General features: G+C 43.3%; 3 protein-coding genes across 3 annotated transcripts; all 3 read right to left on the bottom strand.

Moving 5' to 3' along the window:
* Positions 1–1,493: 1,493 nt before the first annotated feature.
* On the bottom strand, positions 1,494–6,539 carry LOC139331438 (neuronal acetylcholine receptor subunit alpha-9-II). The gene is made up of 6 exons (XM_070962906.1): positions 6,286–6,539; positions 5,554–5,699; positions 4,481–4,635; positions 3,487–3,667; positions 2,818–3,169; positions 1,494–2,368 (listed from the first exon to the last, which is right to left on the bottom strand). The coding sequence occupies exons 1-6, from the start codon at positions 6,332–6,334 to the stop codon at positions 1,644–1,646; spliced, it is 1,608 nt and encodes a 535-aa protein (XP_070819007.1). The 5' UTR covers positions 6,335–6,539; the 3' UTR covers positions 1,494–1,643.
* Positions 6,540–8,396: 1,857 nt separating this feature from the next.
* Positions 8,397–14,324, bottom strand: ube2ka (ubiquitin-conjugating enzyme E2Ka (UBC1 homolog, yeast)). Its single transcript, XM_070962907.1, has 7 exons — positions 13,921–14,324; positions 13,192–13,285; positions 12,889–12,947; positions 12,683–12,765; positions 12,188–12,287; positions 9,813–9,941; positions 8,397–9,712 (listed from the first exon to the last, which is right to left on the bottom strand). Exons 1-7 carry the CDS (start codon positions 13,981–13,983, stop codon positions 9,638–9,640), a joined length of 603 nt encoding a protein of 200 aa, XP_070819008.1. The 5' UTR covers positions 13,984–14,324; the 3' UTR covers positions 8,397–9,637.
* A 949-nt stretch (positions 14,325–15,273) lies between these two features.
* On the bottom strand, positions 15,274–20,869 carry klb (klotho beta). The gene is made up of 6 exons (XM_070962882.1): positions 19,920–20,869; positions 18,312–18,825; positions 17,944–18,212; positions 17,569–17,825; positions 16,425–17,356; positions 15,274–15,957 (listed from the first exon to the last, which is right to left on the bottom strand). The coding sequence occupies exons 1-6, from the start codon at positions 20,676–20,678 to the stop codon at positions 15,533–15,535; spliced, it is 3,156 nt and encodes a 1,051-aa protein (XP_070818983.1). The 5' UTR covers positions 20,679–20,869; the 3' UTR covers positions 15,274–15,532.
* Positions 20,870–21,844: the final 975 nt, after the last annotated feature.

The following is a 21,844-nucleotide window of genomic DNA, read 5'->3' as shown; positions in this document are numbered from 1 at the left end:
CAGTAAAAGTCTACACAGAGTAAAAGGATCTTTGCATAACTGTAAGGTTATGTACGAGTAAGTATGTAAGAGTAAGAGCGCCATCTGATGGCTGTTTGAACTTACACAAACACACTACACAATGAAAAAGGTTCAAAGTTTACAGTGAGACATAAAGGTAGACGAATGTTTCATTTTGGAAGGTTAATTATGCACGATTAGCTGATGTTTTGTTAGCATTCAGTTGGCATAACATTAGCTAACCCAAACATCATTAACTAACTTCAGTTTGTAATATGCTCACTCCTTTGTGTCTGTCAAGACTTCCTTTTGCCTTTCATGCAGACATTTATGATGATGAACTATTTACAGACAGCAGATGACAAATGATTGGTGACAGTGACAGTTAATGACAGCTGGTAAAATATCCTCAAAAAATGGCGGCACCACCCCAGAATGCCCAGTGACTCCCATTCCCCGTTTTTCAGTCTTTCCAAATGCTCCCACGTTGCACATGTGTGAACAGACAGACAGTCCAGTTTCCATCACTTAAGAGGACATGACATTAACTTAAATTCACTTTTTGGAGAATTACACTACCATAACGCTAATCCTAACCAGTACTTACTGAACATTTATACTATCCTTGACTTGAAAATAATTGTACCCTAACATTAACTCAAGTCTTCAACCTGAAGTGTGATGTTTTACATTATGAGGACTTGTCCCCATAAGAAAGAGTACCCACAATCTGTCTATGTAAACAGGTCTATGTCCCAACAACATGAGGAATACATGTCCATGTCCACACATACACAGACAGAAGACATTCATTTGACTTTCAAAGTTCAAGGTATGGGGTTTTTGGTAGAGGGGGTTGTCAGAGTGTGCTTGCTGTGTTACATAATTGATGCTCCATATAACCTTACATCCTCACTGCCCCGGCTGTGCTACAAACAATGCTCGCTCATTAACTATTCACGGGATTTTTTTGAATAGAAAAATGATTCTGCAGATCCAGAGCTTGCACTGACGCCATAACTCTCAGCCGTAGGCATCCGATTTCAGAGTAGTGAATAAGATATGTGCTGTCTCCACTGGTCATATTCTAACTTGACAGCAGATGCCCTTACCTGTATTCAATGGTCAGATGACAACAATGCTAATAAGATGCACATTTGCAACATGCTATCAATAGAGATTGTAAGGATTGTATAGGAAGCAAAGTAGCCAAAATGAATGCAGAGTAGCGGCCTGCAGAACACAATGATTTCACAAATTTAATTTGATGTATCTATTTCATTATGAGCTCTCTGCATTGCCTGCATACATTATCAAAGTCTGGCCCTTTGCCCTGTGTTTTGGATGAAGACCAAAGAACGTAATATTGCTATGGATAGTGTGAAAGAAATCATGGGTTTTAACGTTGCATGTGCTGTATGTACATGGTCAAAAACAGTGAATGCAAAGAAAATTTTGTTTATTTTCAAAACACTGTTATCTATACAGGTTATTATCCAAAGAGATGCCACAAAGTTTGCTCATGTATTTTTCACTGTACAATATGTTTATAAAATGCAAAATAGTCCCATTGACTCTCTTATTTGACCAAAAAGAGTGCACTGACTCAAATAATAAAAAGCAGCTGTAGCATCACTGCATGGTCAGGGTGCCTTGCCGATGATGAGGATGCTCATGAGGAAAACCATGATGAAGAAGATCCACATGAAGAATCTGTCCATCACCTTCGCAATCTTCTTCCACTCTGCTCCTTTGGCGCATGTGGCCCTCTGCTCTCGGAAACAGTTGGCGATATATTCAACGTTGCGCACCAGCTTGGTGTCCACACCAGGGATGCCACTGCCATGGCTACAGAACACACAGGGGCCAAAGGTAACAGTGGGGCCTGGAGGTGGAGGCTTTTTGTCTTCGGGGTAGCAGGGGACCTTCTGGTCTTCTTTACAGCAGTCATCTGATGGGATTTTCCCATTTAAGCCTTCATATTTACCAGGTGCATAGTTGGAGTGCTGGCTCCTGTCCTCTCTAGTGATGTGGTGCTGGGCTTTCACTCTGGGAGGATGTTGTGGCTTGGGGGTCTGAGGTCTGGGGTACTTGTGACTCCCTGGTTTACCATTTGCATGAATGTGGTGCTGGTGATGGATGTCATCTTGGGGGAAGTGAGAGGATGAAGAAGAGGAGGAGGAGGGGGAGGCACAGTTCTCACCCACCTCATAAACAAAGAATATCTTGGACATGTAGTCAATAATGAGGACTTTTGCCCAGTGGGGGACTGGTTTGGCCTCTGCACCACAGAAGTGAATGTTCATGATGAAGATGGTGAGAGATGTGGAGGCAGTGACCATGGTCATAGTGGCAATATAGTACTTGCCTATGTAACAGACACAGGAGGGAAGCTGCTGTTAGAACTCTCAAAAGAATTCTAATTATAAAATATTCTAATGTCAATATATCAACATTTGTCTTGTGTTGGGTGTGGAATCCAGTCTTGAAGAGTTGCAGAATGATGGTTTAGCCAGAAATTTCACTCAAATATTACGTTTTGCTAGCAGTTTTGTGAGAATGCAAACTGTATATTTACAGAGTCTTTGGGCTGTACTGAGGTTGAGCATGGCTTTGAGCTAAATGCTAACTGCTGTCGAGGCATTATTAGAATACACTATCTGGGGACCATGAATGTACAAATTGCATCAAGTAGCTAAAAGTACATTAAGACAGACAGGACTGCAGGCCACTATAGTAATTCTAAAGATGTCTACAATGACATAAAAACTTGATGTATGTTGGCTTGAACTCAGTCCTAAATAAATGCACTCTTACCTATAAGGGGCACACTCTCAGATGGAGGCATGCTTTCAGCCACCATCAGCTGGAACACAGTGAGAGCCAGAAGAACTGTCACTCCGAGGGAAACCTTCTCTCCAGAGTCTGCAGGCAGGTAGAAACCCAGAGGAGCCAAGAAGGAGATGAGGAAGCAGGGGAGGAGGAGGTTGAAGATGTAAAAGGAGGAGCGACGCTGCAGGAGCACCGTGTAGGTGATGTCCGGATACGGGTCAGAGCAGCAGCCGTACATGATGACATTCTTGGTGGCTGGCATCCCATGGCACTCCCACTCCACATTCTCCACAAAGTCTGACAGGTCACCACTGTCCATGCCCATAATGATGTCTACCTGGAATCAAGGGTCATGGATGAGGAGGTGTAGACGAGGCACATCATCAGCTCCACCCGCGGATATTTTCCAAGAATAGACAAAGTCAGTGGCAAGGCAAGAGTGGGTGTGTGTCTGATCTCTTTTTCAAGCTGGGCAGTCTCAGTCTCAGAGGTCATAGCCTCACAACACAGACCTGAATATTCAACAAAGTCCACTGACCTGATAAATTTAGGTAATATAGGTCATCAACACCCTGAAAAGGTGGATAAACTGAATTGATGTGGTTTTATCCTCTACACTGTGTAACCAGTGAGCACAGTCGCTTATATACAAACCTGGTTGCCGTTGTAGGTCCAGGAACCAAAAGTCAGGTTGCATTCCTGGCTGTCAAAGGGGAAGTAGGAGACGTCCACCACGCAGGAGCTCTTGGTGATGGCCGGAGCATCCCAGGTTATTTCTCCGTTGTAGCGAAGCCTCACGTTGGTGTCCATTGGCCCAGAGAAGTCATCGTCAGCTCTGGAGGAGGAGAAAAAGTCAACGCAATACAACAGGCTTGTAATAAAAGCCACAGTTAATAGGTTTATAATATTCTGATTAATTACAACAGAGCTGATTCCACATGATCTCTGACACATTTAATGCAGGGCTATTGTAGTGGACTCCATTAGACCCTAATGAACTGATAACTCTGTATATCATACAGTGTTTGCGTATGTTGTGTATTACATGATTATGGCCACTTAAATACAGATTTCCTGCAATATTACCCTTAACCTACATATTTTATGACATGATACACAAACTGGTGTACTAAAATAAACTACAAAACACAACATATATATTATGCATAACATTGTATGAATTCTGTATGACACACATTTTTAAAACATATGCTTGTCATTTTTCTACATTTCTACTTTATATGTCGAATAGATGTTTTATGGCTCTTTTTTTATTTGAATCTTTTACTTTGTTTCTGTTCTCTGACTAAAGAACTTTGTGATTGCGGTTGTAAAGAGTCTAATTTAAGAGGATTATTACAGTAAAAGTATAATTAGAATCTTACTATAATTGAGATTAGTGAAGCACCCTTAAGTGATGTCTGTGGAAGTGTGTAATCCTGCCTCTTGCTGGAATGATGCTGCAGTAACTCAGAGTTCTTAACCCATTACAATGAGGGTTTCTTGAAAACAGAAAGATCCAAAAGTTATAGTGTGTGTGTGTGTGTGTGTGTGTGTGTGTGTGTGTGTGTGTGTGTGTGTGTGTGTGTGTGTGTGTGTGTGTGTGTGTGTGTGTGTGTGTGTGTGTGTTTGTGACGTACGGGCGTACTTGTTATAGAGGACAAGGTCGGGCCTCCACACCAGGCTGCTGGGGATGTGGATCACTTCCAACCCGTCATAGTCCTCTTTATTCCACTTCAGGTATGCGTCATTCCAGGTCTGCCTGATCCACAGGTAGGCAATCAGCACCTGGTTCCTCTCATCCTTCACACATATACACACACACACACACACACACACACACACACACACACACACACACAATGGACATATACAAGTAGCTTCAAGGGTAACCTCCTTCTCATTTCTCTGTTGCTCATTAACTCTCCATGAGCGTTACGAGGGCAGATACTCTTCAGATTATCACAACAGCTGAAATCCAGACCTGTCTGTCAATATCAGGTGGATGAGTCCCTGGCTGACGGGGGTGGGTGGGGGTGGTTTTGGTATCACTGCCATAGCTTCACTGAAGCATCGAACCGAAGAAAACATTAACTCTTTGGGTAACAGGACGCTCCAATGCACACACTATTTACTGTCTGGTTCTGACCCCTGTCTTCTCAAATACAACAGACTGACATCCGGGTACACCACCAAGAGCCTGCAGACAGTAGGAGAGCTGCATCCTCCCCTCAACCACACACACCCAAACACACGTGCACAACCCAAATGCTTATTCACTGTGGGCTGACACAGCACTGAACCTGAACAGGAACCTGAGCCAGCAGAGTAACAGTAGGCCCGGCCGGTACAGCAGGAGGTCTGTCACTCATACACATCAACACCTACACACGCTTCCTTTGGTGATTGCTCTCTTTGCAGGCATGAAAATGCAGTACTATCCGCATTCAACATCTTCATGCTTTGGTTCTACATTTAGTATATCTATGGTGACTTACAACTATAGTTTCACTGCAAGCTGGAATACAGTGTGACTAATTGATTGGCCAAGAAATTTTACATTGACTGCTTTTTTACATTTTCAGTGAATCAATTTAGTAACAATAATGTTTCAGTTGTGGCCACTTTTTGCTTGGTTGAAGAAATATGATTTTATATATACACCTTACAGCAATATACAGTACAGTTAATAAGGGATCTGTCCGATGAGATGGTACCCACCATGTCTTTGATCTGAGAGAGGGTGATCTGTAAGGTGACGTTCAGCGCTCTGTCTGTGTCCTCGATAGGCCGCAGGGCGCTGGAATAATTCTCCATCAAATCATTCAGAAGCTTCTGGGCATAGTGACCCTGAGCCGAGTGAACCACTGGAGGGGAAAGGTGGTCATTAGTCATTTCAACAAAACAACCCCTGTGCCTTTTAACGTAGTTTAATGGAGCAGTACTTCTGAAATTGTCTGGCATCATCAAGTGTGGAGACCATGAAAAACTCACTTGGTTTAAACAGTATTTTTCTTTGACATTGTTCTCATTGTGCCTTTTAATACATTTCAAAAAACTGTTATGTTTATTATTGCCCCTTTGTGCCTTCCATGTTTAGGCCGTAAGTGCTATATGTTTGTTTGTTTGTTTGTTTGTTTGTTTGTTTGTTTGTTTTATCAAGAGAAACTATTGCTTAACGTTTGTTTAATGTTTTACAATAAAATTGTCTATATATTAGCAAAAACACACGTGTTAAGCATTGCAAGATTCTTCAGATTGTTTGGTTAAAATGTCTGAAAGCCACATGCAACGTATCTGCTCTTTGATGGAAGGGCACAGCGGTTTGTGCGCACACGGCAACGGCATTGATAAACGATGCCCGTTTCCTTTTTGAATCAAAGTCAAAGCATGTGTGCACAAGTTTAAAACAAACTCATCAACAGCAGCACTGCAAAGCTTCATTTGACTCACCTTCAGGAAGCAGCATCGCCAGACAGATTATTGGAATCATCTCGAGCATTTGTCAATACCCACAAGCAGCAATAAAAGGTACCTGCGACCAGCAATCTAACGGTGCTTTGGTTTCATGCCCTATCAGGCCTACATGATGCCCGTTCGACCCCAGTTGAACTCAGTCGCAGATAGTAGGGCACCGTCTCATCCGGTCGTCCTGACGGCCAGGCCAGCTCTTACCGCTTGGCAGGGGAGGCAGCATGTCTGCTGACTGAGACAGGGAATAAAACTCCGGCTATCACATAGCATCAGCACATGGAGTGAAACAGGATGCCTTTGAGTCATCGCACCGCCACACACTGGGCTATTCACCTGTCAATCAAACGGCTGCGGCCAGGGTGCGCTGCAAGTTGTCCTTTCTACAGTAAAAGATGTGAATCATAATTGTTTTTATTTGCTGTTAAATCTGAGTGCGAATCATCGTTTTCGTTGAAGGTACTGATGCTGAGCAGGCAGTAAGGGTCAGTCAGGGCCCGTCAGAAAATAAATATACAAACACCAAATATTCATGACAAAACACATTAATATTCATCAAAAGAAATATTAACATGATTGAATTTGCCTTCATATACATCAGGGATTGTACTATGGTTTGAAAAAATAAACAGCTATTTGAAAGAAGGTTATACTGATTACAAGTAAAACAGTTTAAGATCATTCTTATTTCAGGATGGGTTGGAAAGAGTCACTGTGACCTAGATTAGATGAAAAGTAGATGAAATTCTACTCATCCTACTTCACAAATCCACACAGAAGTGAATACCATTCACTAATCTAACAGTTACTCCATGATAAAGATGAAAAGAGGTCACTATTACCTCACCATTACATCACAGACAATACAATTCCCAATCGCAGTACTGTGGGAGTCCTCTTTATTTCCCAATGGGTCCAAACACCAAAATGAATCTATTGGAGCATGACTAGAACAATGTGCATCGAAGGAGAAAAGCTGTGGAGGAGTCAGTCCTATGGAACTTCCAACACTTTAATAATGCAACTAGTTCATTATTTTGTGTGCATTTTAATAGTGCAGAGAAGTGATTATCTCAGTGCCATCAGATGAGCCAGGAGGCATGCTCGTTTTTTCAGTCTCATGTAGTCAGCCCTATTTAGCAGTCCTCTGCTCCGGGATGCTTGGAGCCGTTCCAGGTGTTAGATATACTGGAGAGATATGCCAGCATCCAGTGGGAGGATACAAAATGAGCTTTTGTCACTCGGGATGCCTGGGAAACCTGAGGCTGGTTCAGCGTGCAGCAGGTGCAGGGCTGTACAGTTACTGTAAATCCTCTTAAATATCACCACTGAGGCCCTTTCATGGATTTACATTACATACTGCTGTTGATTAGACTATCAGCGGTTGCTTTTCTCCTGTTTAGCGAGAGCGTGCAGACTGAAATTGGGTGTTTAGATTATTGCCAGGGTTTCTTGGAGAGGTTCAGCGTGGCACAACATGCTACCAAGCAGGCCATCTGTTGTTGTGCTCATTATCAGGGTGCCTACTATAAGCAAGGTGATCTGAACATTACGTTAAGTGCCTGTATCATTTCCTTGTTGAGGCTCTAAATGCACTAGTGCTTGCTCAACCTTATGCAGCAGCTGCGTCATACTTCTGTCCGCAGTCCAAAGTACTACTGTGTAGAAAAGCAAACGACCAGTCTATATATAATCCATCTACCAGCGCTTCTGCCTGCACATTATTCATCTAAATTGGCTTGCATGCTCCATTTTCACTGGCAATGCAATTCCCTGTAGGTTCAGCGTCTGTTGGTCTTGTAAATATAGTGCATCAGCCTAGTTTTTATTAAAATGTATGCACAGCCGAACAAGCCTATAAACATACATTGGATCATAATCACCAACACACAGTAACAGTTTTTGTGTTCATCAATAGTGTGACACATTAAATTTATAGGAAACTAACTGTGATATGCTGACTGAGGGTTGCATTGTTGCCAGGTAGGTTTTATATGTTGCTTGCTTCCTGGGGAGGGGGGGTGGGGGCACTTTTCCAGTTATTAAATATTACACTCAGCTGCAAAGACACATCACAGAAAGGACAGTGTGGATTAATTTACACAGACTTTAATATCTTTATTTACAGATGAATCATTTTGACATATTTATCTGTTGGCGTCGTTAAGATGATGCAATATTTTTCAAACTCATTTTTGAACTATTTCCATCCAGACTTGTGATAGGTCGAGTTACGGCTGCACGTTGTTTTTTGTTTGTTTATTCTCTGTCGGTTTAAAAACAAGAATCCAAATGTATTCCTGTAGGAGGCCAAAACCAAATAAAATTTCTAAAAAATGTGGGGAAAGGGGCCAGTGAAGTAAGCCGTGTCAAGAACAGGTGTGGGGGTTCGGGCACTGGGCTTTGCTGCAGGAGCTTTGGAAGGAAGGGGAAAACGTGGCATGAAAAGGAGTATGGCTACGTGTGAACACCTCAGTGACACTTTATGAGCTGGTGTCCAGAACAGGGAATAAGCCTTGCCCTTTTTTGTGTCTGCATAACCCCACATTCGCCGCCTGGTGCACTTTACTTTCCAGATTTTAAGTGTGAAAATATGCACTTCCCTCAAAAACTCCCAAAGATGGAACAAGATAACGAGTCAAAAGGGTCTCCAAATTTTAACTTCTTGTTTGTCTTTAGTACCCAATACCACTACAAAGGGTCTATTGTGTCAGGATGAGTGAATGCGTGAAGGTAGCGACTTTGGTAACAGTGTAATAGAATTTCACAAGAAATACCAGTTTTAAAATGTTGAGGACACGGCTCAATCCCTGTTGAGAAAATCTGCCCAGAAGTGTGTAAAAATCATGACCAGGTCCAAAAGAGCCTTCTAGAATGGCTTGACTCTCTCCTACAAAAGGTTTTCACAAATGAAAGTAAATGCACTGCATAGGCAAGCCGCTGACAGCCGCTTCTTGGACACAGCCAGGAAAGCTGGGAGACAGGCGGGCATGGGCGGGGTCTTAAGTCTGGCATTTGCTTCAAAGGGGGTGAGATGTGGTTGAACTTGTGATTGTAGCACTGAGTGGAATGTTGAATGAACTTAAAGAAACCAGAAATAAGAGCTCACAGAGCGACTGATTGGAGTGTGGTACAGCAGAGGTGCAGGGTAGGAGAGATGCCACACAAAGGGTTTGATAAAGGGGTTGGTGGAGGTGAGGAGTCCACTGTGAAACAGAGGGTGCAACGGGGGGAAAAAGACGTCTTGAGACAGCAGGAACTTGGAGGAGAGAGGGTGTGTATGTGTGAGGGGGAGAGCTAGGGATCGAGAGGAAGATGAAGAGACTGTCAAGATTCAGTTACTGAGCAGTAGCTCTGTCGCTGTCTCCACGTCCCAGGATTTCGACGACAACGCCACTATTACTGCATTCTGAGAAGAAAAACAAAACCCATTCACGTTCACTCTGCAGCAGAATCCAGCAGTGCAATGCTTGCACAGTAGGGGAGGGAAAAAGTTGAGCGATACTTACTTTTTCAAAGCCCATGGCACAGAGTTTGTCTATTTTGCGTGTGTACTCCGGACTGGAGACGGGAGCGCCTGCATAGACATGAGACCAGAGCCTCGCTGTCTGTTTGAACATCTCTGGGTTCTGCTTGTACTGTGTGATGAAGAGATGTGGAAAAACAATAGTAGTTTTGTGTGAAAGAGGTTCAGCATGCCACTATCAACAACTGCAACATTGTGCTTTTCTACTTGGCTTAGAAACCCAAGCACACGTAGCCTACAAGCTGGAGAGTGGCGTAATTATGATCCATCCATAGACTGTATAACAAATAGGAGATGGTGCCACCGTGATGTCACTCATTGGTTTGCGGACTGACAATTTAAAACCATAAGTATGACATTATGGTCACTGCTATCTTCGTTTTTTTGGAGCCAGAAGTGACCATATTTGGACGAGAGGGTGGAGCTGAGTGGATACGCAATGCTACGCCTAATAAATCCAGTGAGACGTGAACATCTTCTCATAAGCCTACATAAAATCAGACTTCTTTTTGCAACCAGCGGAGTCGCTGCTTGCATTAGAGGAGAATACAGGTTTAAAAAGCACTTTCAGACCCGGAAGCTCTGTTCTCTTTATTATACTGTCACGGACCTCTCTCTACTATTCTGTATATGTCGCTGTGACAACAGACTGCCAATAAAATAATTCGTAACAAGACTGTGAGGCTGCTGAAACGTTCAGAGCCAGAGGAACTAGTAGAACTGCCAGACTGTCAGTCTTTCCCAGCATCCTGTTTCAATGCTGTTTGCCTTCTCGAAATGTGAGGCAGGACTAGATTTCCCATTATCATGAACTATTAGTGTTAAAACCGTTATGTGAATAAAAGAAATAAACGCCTCTGGACTGAACACAATTTATTTCAAAGGATCATTATGCAGCACAACAATTAAACAAATATCATCCATGTCAAATGTTCATGCTGCGTTTTAAGTGCTGGTACAAGAGGATTTCAGGGCCAACACCTTCCGAACCACCTGAACAGCCTCAGGTTTCTGCTCCATGTTCTGTCTGACTGTTTTCCATTTAATAAAGTAAAATGTGTTCAAAAACATGAACATTACTGCACAGCAACACAACAAGAAACATCTTGCACTATACTGAATCGCATCTTCAAGTATATTACATTGGGATGTGTGTTGATAAGCAAACGATGACTGTTACTACACTAAGGATTACTGATAGTATGTAGGTGTTATAATGTGTTCAGTAGAGTAGGGCAAACAGCTTGCTGCCTACACATGATATTTCACAACACTTTTACTTTACTTGCACTGCACTGAATATTGCTTAAAGTGTAACAACTAGCTGGTGACGGCATAACAAATCCACCTTTAAATGGGTATTTAAGGTAACAATCCAGGTCATAAACAGGTGAACTGGACATAAAGAGCAAAATTAACTCGCTTATGCAATGAGCATTAACAGGGTTGTATTCATTCCATTCATTCATGTATTCCAAAAATACAGCTGTCACCCTAATTTAGGAAACTTAAGATACTTGACAGCATAAAAATTAAACAATTTAATTTGTTTAATGTCCAACTAGTTCTCATGGCAGATGTGATCTCGCAGGGCAGACGCATGACCTGCATGTAATGCCACTGAGCACAAGTCTTTCTCTCTCAATGCTTCCTGCATGCCTTCACTTCCTATTGTCAATTTAAGGTAAAAATGTCATAATGTAAGAAAAAGCAAAAAAAAAGCTCCCCGTTCAAAACACGAGTCCACAGCAGCCTGGAGCTGAAATGAACAATTTTGTTGCCCCTCAAGAAATCGTTCATAAACAGTGAAAACTCCACAATATTCTCGCCAAAGTTGCCAATTCATTTTCGGTAAATCACCTGATCGACTCATTGAACAAGCATTTGCAGCTCTACAGCGGTCTATCAACAAGCCCCTTGCACTGGTTAACTGTAGTCAATGTTTTGCCCTGGCAGGTGCCACATTGGGCTTTAATGATACTGACACTATCATTGACTGTCATCAAATATCACCATGATTTTGACAAATTCTTCCAATGTTATGACAGTATGTTTGCAGTTGAGCTCAATGTTCATTTTATCATTATTATAACAATCAAACACAGAGATCCCCAACTATACCAGGACAATATATGCGGGACAGCTCTCCAAAATTAGCAGAGAACTCAACTGCAATTGCCTTTACAACCACTTTACAACACTTGAGCTACATCACAATACTACAGTATTTCTACAAGATATTTGGTGTCAATGAATACAATAACATGCACGTGTTGCACTGCTTGAAAAATTAGAAATACATATCCACAGTAAGTTTGTCAAACAAAAGTCAGAATATAAACACACATGTACACCCACCTGATTGGCTACCACTGCGTCCTGTGGATCATCTGGTTCTGCGGCTGCCAGTAAGGCTTGTAGCGACAGGAGGACCGTCCTCAGTGTCATAGCTGCTGCCCTGAAGGAACACACAGGTGACAGGTTTAGTGCAAAGACACCAAAATAAGATCAACTTTCCACACAGAGCTCCATGGGAGTGGTGGAGGTATACTTTCAATACACACCATAATGAACCAACTAGTTCAAGTACCTTAAGTGTGCCTGAACACTGAGATTGCTGTAAATAAAAATTGAGATTAATGATGACAACTAACGCTTTCCACATCATCATCAGCCTCATTCACCTATTGTTAAACCTATGTGTCATACTGTATTGTAACAAGCAGGAGGAAAATAAAGGTGACACTCGATCAGCCACTTAGAAATGGCTATGGGGAAACTCTACTTGCACTACTACAAAAGTATTTCATGATGGATGAAGAATGTTAGGAATGCTGCAGCACATTCACTCACCACTGGTCTTTGAGAATGTCCAGACATATTGCACCTGTGACCGAGCTGATGTTGGGATGCCAGATCTTTGTGATAAACCGCACCTGATGGATTGATTGAAGATGGGACGAAGAAAATAATTTAAGGATTAGCACAGCAATAAACAGCAGTAATGTCCACAAGGAGAGGGATGGTTCTCATTAGCAATAACACTCATTAATGCCTACCTTGGGTGGATTGAATGGATACGTCTCTGGAATTTTAATTTCTAGTTGATATCTACCGCCTGGGAAAAAAAAAAGAGAGAGGTGTCACAATTATTTAAGAATCCTGACAAGGAGGTTTTAAGCATGCAATTACAGGATGAATGTTAAGATGCAAATTGTTTTAATCTACATTATTAAAAGCCCCTTGAAATAGTTAGTTGGTGAGGCCTTCTCAAAAATAAAGTTGCTGTCAGTGACTCCCAGTGTCACATAACAAAATTGTGCAATCATGCGAACAGGTTAGTGTCTTAGTAAGCCCCTCACCTTCGTATGGTGTGTCAGGTGGCCCTGCTATCTCTCCTTTAAGTTCTGTGAAGTTCTCATCCACCAGATCCACCTTTATCTGGTTTTTGCTCGTCTGAAAGGGTGAAAAGCCGAAGAAGCACTTTAACTTGAGCAGACAGGCAGACCGCAAAGTGTTAAGCTAGCTCGGTGTCAAACTCAAACCTGCCTATGCAGCAGAAGTTGACACCCCCCGCAGCATTAGCCAAAGTTGACCTCAACTTGTTGCACACATCTTACGGCTCAACATATAATAAGCCCTCTGGCGGAAGCTGAAACCAATCTTTGTAGACCCAGAAGAACAAATGTGAAAGCAATCCTGTTGTACCACACGCGGATAACACCTAACATCTAATGCTAACACAGCTAGCTTGGTTACCATTGAAAGCATGGTAAGGGAGCCTTTTACGTTAGCATTACAAACTTTAGCTTTCTGGTAATGCTTCCATACCCTGATAAACTGCTTGATAACGACAACAACGTCCTTGGCTCCAACTTCCCCACAGTGGCATATTAATAGCTAGCTTTAGTAGCTATTTGCGAAGCCGGATGCACTGTCGTGTCTGGTATCGCTATCGTTAGCCAAAGCTAGCAGCCTGGTGATTAGAAAGCTGACAGCTGAGGCAGCGACGCGTCAGCCAGGTTCAGCCTCGGAGTCAAAGAAAGTAAAAGGGGAAGCTTTAACATTAACTGTCATACGTGACGACTAACCTCTTCACTTTTGAGCACCTCCTTAAATTCCCGTTTTATCCTCTGAACTGCGATGTTGGCCATGGTTCCCCCGTGTTCCCGTCCGGTTGGGGCCTCGCCGCCGTCCGACCGACCTGACTGCCGTTAGCTAGCTTGCTCTGCACTTTTTAGATACAACCTCAAAAATAACAGCTGCACCGATGTTCACCGTGAGTGGCGTCAGTCCCGGTTATCGACGTGATGGTGTGATTCGTTAAAATGGCTCAACGTGTATCTATCATCTCAAATGTGTAACAACACAATGGTTGGTGGTACTGAAAACATTTTAATAGCAAACTGCATGCAGTCTGGAGGAGAGCGGGTCATGTGATCTGTATTGCCATCCTGAGCGCCTTCTCCCATTGGCTGATCCGTTCACGATGAATAATTTATTATTAATATCATTGTCGTGATTATTGTTATTAAAATATTTAAAGCCATGTGATGTACATAGGGGTGGTGTATATTGGAAAACACGGTCAGTGTGCCGTTTCAGATCACCTTTTAATGGCAACTACAAGTGATCTCGGAACAAACCCAAGCAGTAAACACGGTTCCACACTATGACTAGCAGATAACATTTGGTCATTACCATGTGATCACTTGATTTTAGTCAAAAATGATCTACAGTGAAGTTAGGCAACACTTCTGGTGAGCAGTTTTCAAGTTTGTAGGCCATCACATGCAATCTTGTGAACATGAAGTTGCTCTCCATTGCTGCTCTGAGTTTACAAAGAAACAAACAACCCTCTTCATCTGATCACCCCAGTTAAACCAGTGTGTCTGTCTCCTGTGTACATAAATCAAAAGTGGAAATCATGTCAGGTTAACATCCAGATGTTTAACATGCTTAGCTGTACTATGGCGTATGCAGAGCCCCAAGCACCAATCATGTCAGCTTCTGAAGTGTTATCCCACTGACCCACAATCACAAACATTGCTGGACGCCATAACATCAGCATGCGTGGTACTTTGTGGCATTCTTCCCATTATTGAACGAAAGCACCCATGCTTCACTTTGTTTTGGCTGGGTTGCAAACTGTGACACTAGGGGGCATCATTGTCCCATGGAGACATGGTGGTCCAGTGTTTGAGCAAAGAGGATACTGAGCTAAACCCATCGTACATCATAAAAGATATCCAATAAAGTCACATTTCAGTCTGATCTACACAATTTGATCATCACTGACTTACTTTAATTGATATATTTTGTACATAATGGAGGTCAAAGTTCAGGTGAGGAATTAGATTAAGCATTTCTTCTCATTTACAGTAATGCATAGTCCACATAGTCACTTATCAACTTTTGCAAAAGAACAACATGACGCAGCATTTGGGGAGTCATTTATTTAATCTATTGCCACTGTATAAACAAAATAGCTTTTACAATTCTTCTTACCAATTACCCTCCACCTAAATAACCTTTTATTACAGTAAAATGGATGGAGACGCTTTCTCTTGGCAGTAATTGTTGGTAAACTGATCACACATTTGTCACAAGCACAGATACAAGCATTATTGGACCACACACAATTACAAATCATTGCTCTTCTCTGTCATACTCTGCTACATTACAGTGCCAGTATCTCCACAGTTAGCACTTAACAGGTGGACATGAGCATACAGGGACACCCTCCTTTCTCCTCCTCCTGTTCATCCTGTTCACCCACCTCCCTCTGCCTCTTGTTTGCTTTCTTTTGGTGATAATGACAAAGATGACAAGCACTGCCAACATAACAGCTGTTATTAGGAGGCAGCCTCCAAAGACCAGCATGGCTTTGTTCTTGAACATCCATGCACATACAGAGCAAGGTTCCTGCAGTTTACTGAGCCTGCAGCTCTGCGTGGTGTTATCCTCAGGGAAACCGCTATGAGTGATGATCTCTCTGTAAACAACGATGGAGGCTTTGGCTTTGGATTGGTGGTGGGCTGAGGTGAAGAGGCCAAACTGGGGGACGCGTCGATCTTGCAGCCTCCACACATAGAAGCCCTGCAGGTTCACTCCATCTAATGTGCGAGCTGGAGGGAAATAGAATAAAGGAGAAATGTGAGATAAGAATCACTCCTCCTCCACTTGGAGCAATATGAAGATAATGTGTATTTTACTATTAAAAAAGCAACCAAATGTTAAAAATACGTGCCTGATTGTTAACCCATAACAGAAAACTACACCTGTGCCCATATGCAGGTGAGCTAAGGGCCATAAAGGGCAAAGTATGAACACAGCAGTGATCAGCAATGTCACTGTTCTGTTTTCCCTCCCCTCTTTTCTCTTTTTATGATCTTCATGGTTTCTCAGTTCAGGTTTTATAGGAGGACGCAATATGGCCATAAAACCTGGACTTGCTGTGGAACTGTGCCTCTCTCTCAACACCCGGAACACTGCATTTTATTCCAACTGAGAAATCACACAACACTCTGGATCACATAGGAACATTACATATTGGCAGTCTGATAGATGAAGGATAGAACAATGTTTGTCCTACCTTTGAAGGCCTCTTGCAGGTAAGTCCTGAGATAGTGTTGCCTGAGTTTGTCCTCCACAGGAGCCTGGTCATCAATCCCACTAGCTGTGATAATGATAGGCAGAGCCTTTCCATATCTCTGGCTCACCCAGTTCAGGATCTTCCGAAGGCCCCATGGTACAAGAGCCTGCCCCAGACTGGAGGAGGGCCAGGTGGGATCAGAAAGAATCAGACAACCATGATCAGGGGGTTCTTTCTGCTGAAAAACAGCTTGTGTGTGGGGATATGGAGAGACCAAACGAGTGGTAAAATGGTTTAGTGAGATAAAACTCAATGCGCCTCTCAGTTCCTCTCTTTCAGCCTCAGTAAAGCTTGGAAGAGGGGATCCAGGGAGGCCCATTAGGCGAGCTCTCTCCTCCAGGTATGCCTTCATTTCTTGTGGGTAGCCCCCCTTGTTATGCTTCTCCTTGTATCTAGTGCCCAGCAATGGGTCTAAGAAGCGGCCAAGTTCAAACAAAAGGAATCTCTGTGCGGCTGCCGTATGCGACTCCAGGAAGGGGTTTGCAGGTTCAGCCCAGTCGGCATGTAATGCAAGTGACACCAAAGCTCTCCATTGACTAGAGTATTCCCTCTCATATAGCCTCCAGGCTTTTGCGTGGGCCAGAAGAAGGTTATGAGCTGCCTGATGCATCTCTTTCCCACTGGAATAAACATCTATCAGTCTGTTAGGCTCATTGATGGTGATCCAGTATGGAACCCAGGACCCCAGCTGCTGGTAGCACAGTGCTGCATATTCCTGAAAGGCCTCCACTGTGCTGTGGTTGAGCCAACCACGAGAGGCATGCAGTGGCCCAGGCAAGCCCAGATGTGGAGCTCTGTGTGTGGGGTAGTAGAGAATAACAACAGCCTCCAGGTCCAGCTTCTTGAGCTCAGTCAGGACACAGCGGTAGTACCTTTTATATGTTATAACAGAATGTAGAATAAAGGGTTAATGTGTGTAGTCACAAAATATCTTAAAATTGATCTGAATCTGTTCAAATTCTATGGTACAGATCAGGTTATGTTATAATGTACTTTTAAATAGAGTTGCATTGATTTGAATTGGGCTGAATTTGGGAAGACTGAAATAGTGACAGGCCATGTTTGTGTGTTTGTGTATCTCTACCTCAGAGCTTCAGTGTTCACATTAGAGAGGTCTCCCTGGGGTAAAATCAGAGACCAGTTTAGGGCAAAGCGATAGTGAGATGCCCCAGTGGACACAAACAGGCGAAGGTGATCACGAATGGCCAAGTAGTCAGTGCACTGGGCTTGTCTGGTGTGGACTGTCACCCCTGGGACTGGATGCAATGATCCATCCCCTGTCAGGTTCCACCTATACAAATGGGTGTCAGTAAACTGTGGTGAGAAAGGGTAGTAGCGGACCTACAAAAACAAAAAAACAAAAACATTAAAGAATATCAGGGGTATATAGCTGTTCATTCAGCATTTTTTTTTGCTGTAAAATCATTCGTTCGGCTTCTCAGATTCTCTCTCTTCTTACCTGCAGTGTGGAGTCAGCAATACCCCAGTGAAATTCGCAGGGGAAATGGCCGTTGATCTCTCTGGAGGTTTTACCACGAGGGAAACCATTATCAGCAACAACACGCCTATAGTACTGAGCAGTGGTCTTGGGGGTCCTGGTTCGGTTTGGTTGATTGAAGTCGATGTAGAAAAGGCCTCGTCTGACAGTGAAGCCATTATTCCACTCAAAGCCATCCACCAATGACCAGGCGGAGTAGCCAAATACCTGCACACCATCAAGCTTGATAGCTGTAAAGGAAAACAGCAATAAAAAGTGGAGAGATTTTTTTCCTAACTTCATCACATTGTATGCATTTTATTTGGTTGCTCTTTGCACTTCTTCTGTACCTTGCAGGACCTGGTTGATAAACTTCTTCATCAAGTAAATAGCCACTGTGTCCTCCTTTTCCACATTGGCTTGAGAAAACCAGCTTCCCTCAGCCACCAGCACCCATGGGTCTCCATACTCCAGCTTTATCCAGCTCAGGAGGCGCCTGAGGTCTGGGCTTACAGTCTGCCCATTCTGGACCAGACCCTGGCCCAGACGGAAGTTATTAGGCCCAAAGGACAGAGCAAAAAAGTCACCTGTTGTCTGCACCCAGAGTTTCTCCTCAGGGGAGAATGTGGGCAAGAGGGCTCCATGCATGGTTTTTAAAGAGACTGGGTAGTCCCCATCACCAAAGATCGGGTTGGCAAACCAGCCAAGGACAGCCTCTATTGACTGCTGGCAATGCTCAACATTGGCAGCTGTGGCTTGGCCTCTCTGAGGCTCAACCCAGTGGGATCCCAAAATGATGGATATCTTACCCTTCTGAGTTGCACGGAAGCGGGTGTCATAGGTGTGCCATGCTCTGGCGTGTGCCTGAAAATCATAGCAGACACAGTAGCATGATGCACTGTAATGTAGTCTACAACACAGACACAGTAGTACAATAGGCCTTTTTCACAGAAGAATGTCGCAGTAGGAAAAACATAAGACTAAATGACAACATGAATGATTGCTGAGTTCCATTTAACCTCAGTTTCAGGGTCCTGGTATTGTGCATGCTCTCATTTTCCTGCTGTCATTAATATTACTGGTATGAAGAGTCTAAAAGTCTGCTGTGAAAACGGCCTACTGAGCTTTGAAAACACTGCAAAACTTTTAAGCATTCACAGAATCTCACATATCTCCGCCGCAGTTGCATCATTTTCTGAATTTGCTATTTGTTAGATCTGCATTAAAGAGATTGAGAGACAATCATGTAATAGATTGTATTCATTGAAGAATTGTAAATGTAAGAAAGCAGTAGTAAGAAAATAATCATTTGTTCCTCTGCCTCAGTTTGGGCTTGAGATAATCTGCCAACTAACAGATAAATAAGGAACAAACAAACAGGAAGACATAAGCTCCCAATCGTGAAAACAATATATAAGGCACCAGAGAATTGCTATTTGCTCATGTTATCTGTGCAGTGTGCACATACCATTTGTGCTAGACTGTACAACCGTAAGTGATTATTAATGAGGCATATCTCCATGACTTCCTGTCATACAGTGTTAGCACAAATGTGCTGATGTGGTGGACTTTGACCTCAGTGTCTCTTAAAGTGTCCTGTTTACCAATCATAAAAATGTGATATGATCAGCTTGTCATGGAGAAGACACACAAGTGAGCATTGCAGTGTTGCACCTGGCTGTACCATTTATATGTTACAGTGCACTAAATCAAACTACATAGTCTTCATTGATTTAACTTGATTGCAACAAAGTTCAAGCATTGGTGCAGTCTGTGTTTGCTTCACCGTCTTGTGACCTCAAAATCATTTGGAGGATGCAAACAGTCATTGACCATCATAAACAGATACAGCTGCAGAAGTTCAAAGTTTACAGTCTGTATCATTAGATAAAGTCTCTGCGTTCTGTCATCTACAGCCCAGGCACGTTACCAAAATTAACTGACCCTGTCTAACTTACCCTGATGAGGTTGTGGGCCACAATGAGAGAGCCAGCAGGACCACCTGTTTCTCCAGGAGCGTGCACACCTGTCCCATACCCCTGTACAGCCACCAGGTATGGATTATGCATGGTGAGCCAGTACCTAACATGACTCCCAAATGTGTGGAAACAGAATGCAGCATACTCCTCAAACAGTCCCACCAGTGTGTCATTTTTCCAGCCTCCATATTGCTCCTGCAGTACTTGTGGTAGGTCCCAGTGATGGAGAGTGACGATGGGCTCAATTTTCTTTTCCAGAAGCCTCTCTATGAGACGGCTGTAATGCTGCACAGCAGCCGTGTTGGGCTGACCTCTGGCATTGCCGTCAGGGAAGAGTCTGGGCCAGGAGAGAGAGAAAGAGTATGATCTTACACTGAGATACTCCAGTGCTTCCACATCTTCTTCCCAGCGAGCGTAGCTGTCACTAGCCACATCAGCAGTCTCAGTTGCCAAATTAACAGTGGAGTGGGTGAAACAGTCCCAGATAGACGGGCCTTTCCCCTCCCGATCCCAGGCTCCCTCTGTCTGGAAAGCAGACGTCCCCGAACCCCAAAGGAATCCTGAAGGAAAGGTGTCGTGAAGGAAAGACTGGTCTTGGATGATGGGGTCCGGCTTGGGCTGCTGCCAAATCTTCCTGCCCTCCCCAGGAGAGCAGGCTGCTTTGTTCCAACCACATGCCACCAACAGGAGCGAGAGTAAGAGGCACTGACAAGTAGGGGGTGAAGGATGGCTCAGCATAATGAAGGAATCTTCCCTGTTTCATAAATCCGCTTGAAGGGGGTAGCTGGTGTCAGTCAGAGCAGTCGCTCTGTTCAATATTATAAATCCCCTTGACCACAAGAGATCCATGGTAGTGTGGGACAGATGAGAATGATCCCTGCTGAAGAGCCGAGGTGCTGCAGTATCCATCTGACAACCTGGTCAGTTTTCCCTATCTCTCCCTCAGCATAGCCTACTTGTGTTCCCACTCGGCCCCTCCCTACCACATTATGTTCACACATACAAAGGTTGACTCAGATCCACACATGCTTGTACTACTGTGCCTCTGAGAAGTTTCTGCTGAATTATTTTCACCTGTTATTCCAAAAACTCTCTGTCATCTTTCAGTAACATATAACAAAAAGAACATTTAAAAGACCAACATGTAAGAGGATATTACAGACCTATGCTTATGAGGACACACACACACACACACACACACACACACACACACACACACGCACACACAGCAGAACATTCCTGTGTCAATAATAAGCTTGTACTCTGATCTTGGCTCCATGACCAACGAGTAATTCACACTGCAGTCTGCTTCCACCAATGCACGTATTTAAGTTTGAGCTGAAAAACACATTTCACATTTGAGTAAACAGTTCTATTTTTTCCAATATGAATGCACACGGTCAACACATATTGAGGACATTTATTGACAAAGAAGGAAGGACAATGCAATGTAGTGCAGCCTGAAAGTGAAAAACAGGCTGTTCTTTGTTGTCCGGTGGCCAGAAGCTGCTAAGCACCTCAAGTGATCTTCCAAGATTTGATCAAAGCACACCAGGTGAGAACAGTGACACCAGCTCATATGACCTTATTCAATTTAGAAAACTTGCCTTATGAGTAACGGTCATTGACCCAAGGAAACAGCAGTAACAGCAATGCTGGGAAGTGTGCGTGTGCATGTGTTTGTGTGACTATATTCGACTGAACTTCTCAATCATAAGAAAACAGGTTAAAGCCCATCAAAAAGGCCACCTTCTCATCCACCTTCATTAAAGGCAGTGTCTACAGCTGTCTGGAGTAAACAGTGTAATTGTCCAGGATACACTCTGCCTCAAGGCATTAATGGGAGTTTAGTTAATTGAATAAGGAAATGGTCATCTACCACCCACACTGACCTCCGTGTGGTA

This window comes from Chaetodon trifascialis, chromosome 5, assembly GCF_039877785.1.
Source record: "Chaetodon trifascialis isolate fChaTrf1 chromosome 5, fChaTrf1.hap1, whole genome shotgun sequence".
Taxonomy (NCBI): domain Eukaryota; kingdom Metazoa; phylum Chordata; class Actinopteri; order Chaetodontiformes; family Chaetodontidae; genus Chaetodon; species Chaetodon trifascialis.
This window is presented reverse-complemented; position numbering and strand designations above follow the sequence as displayed.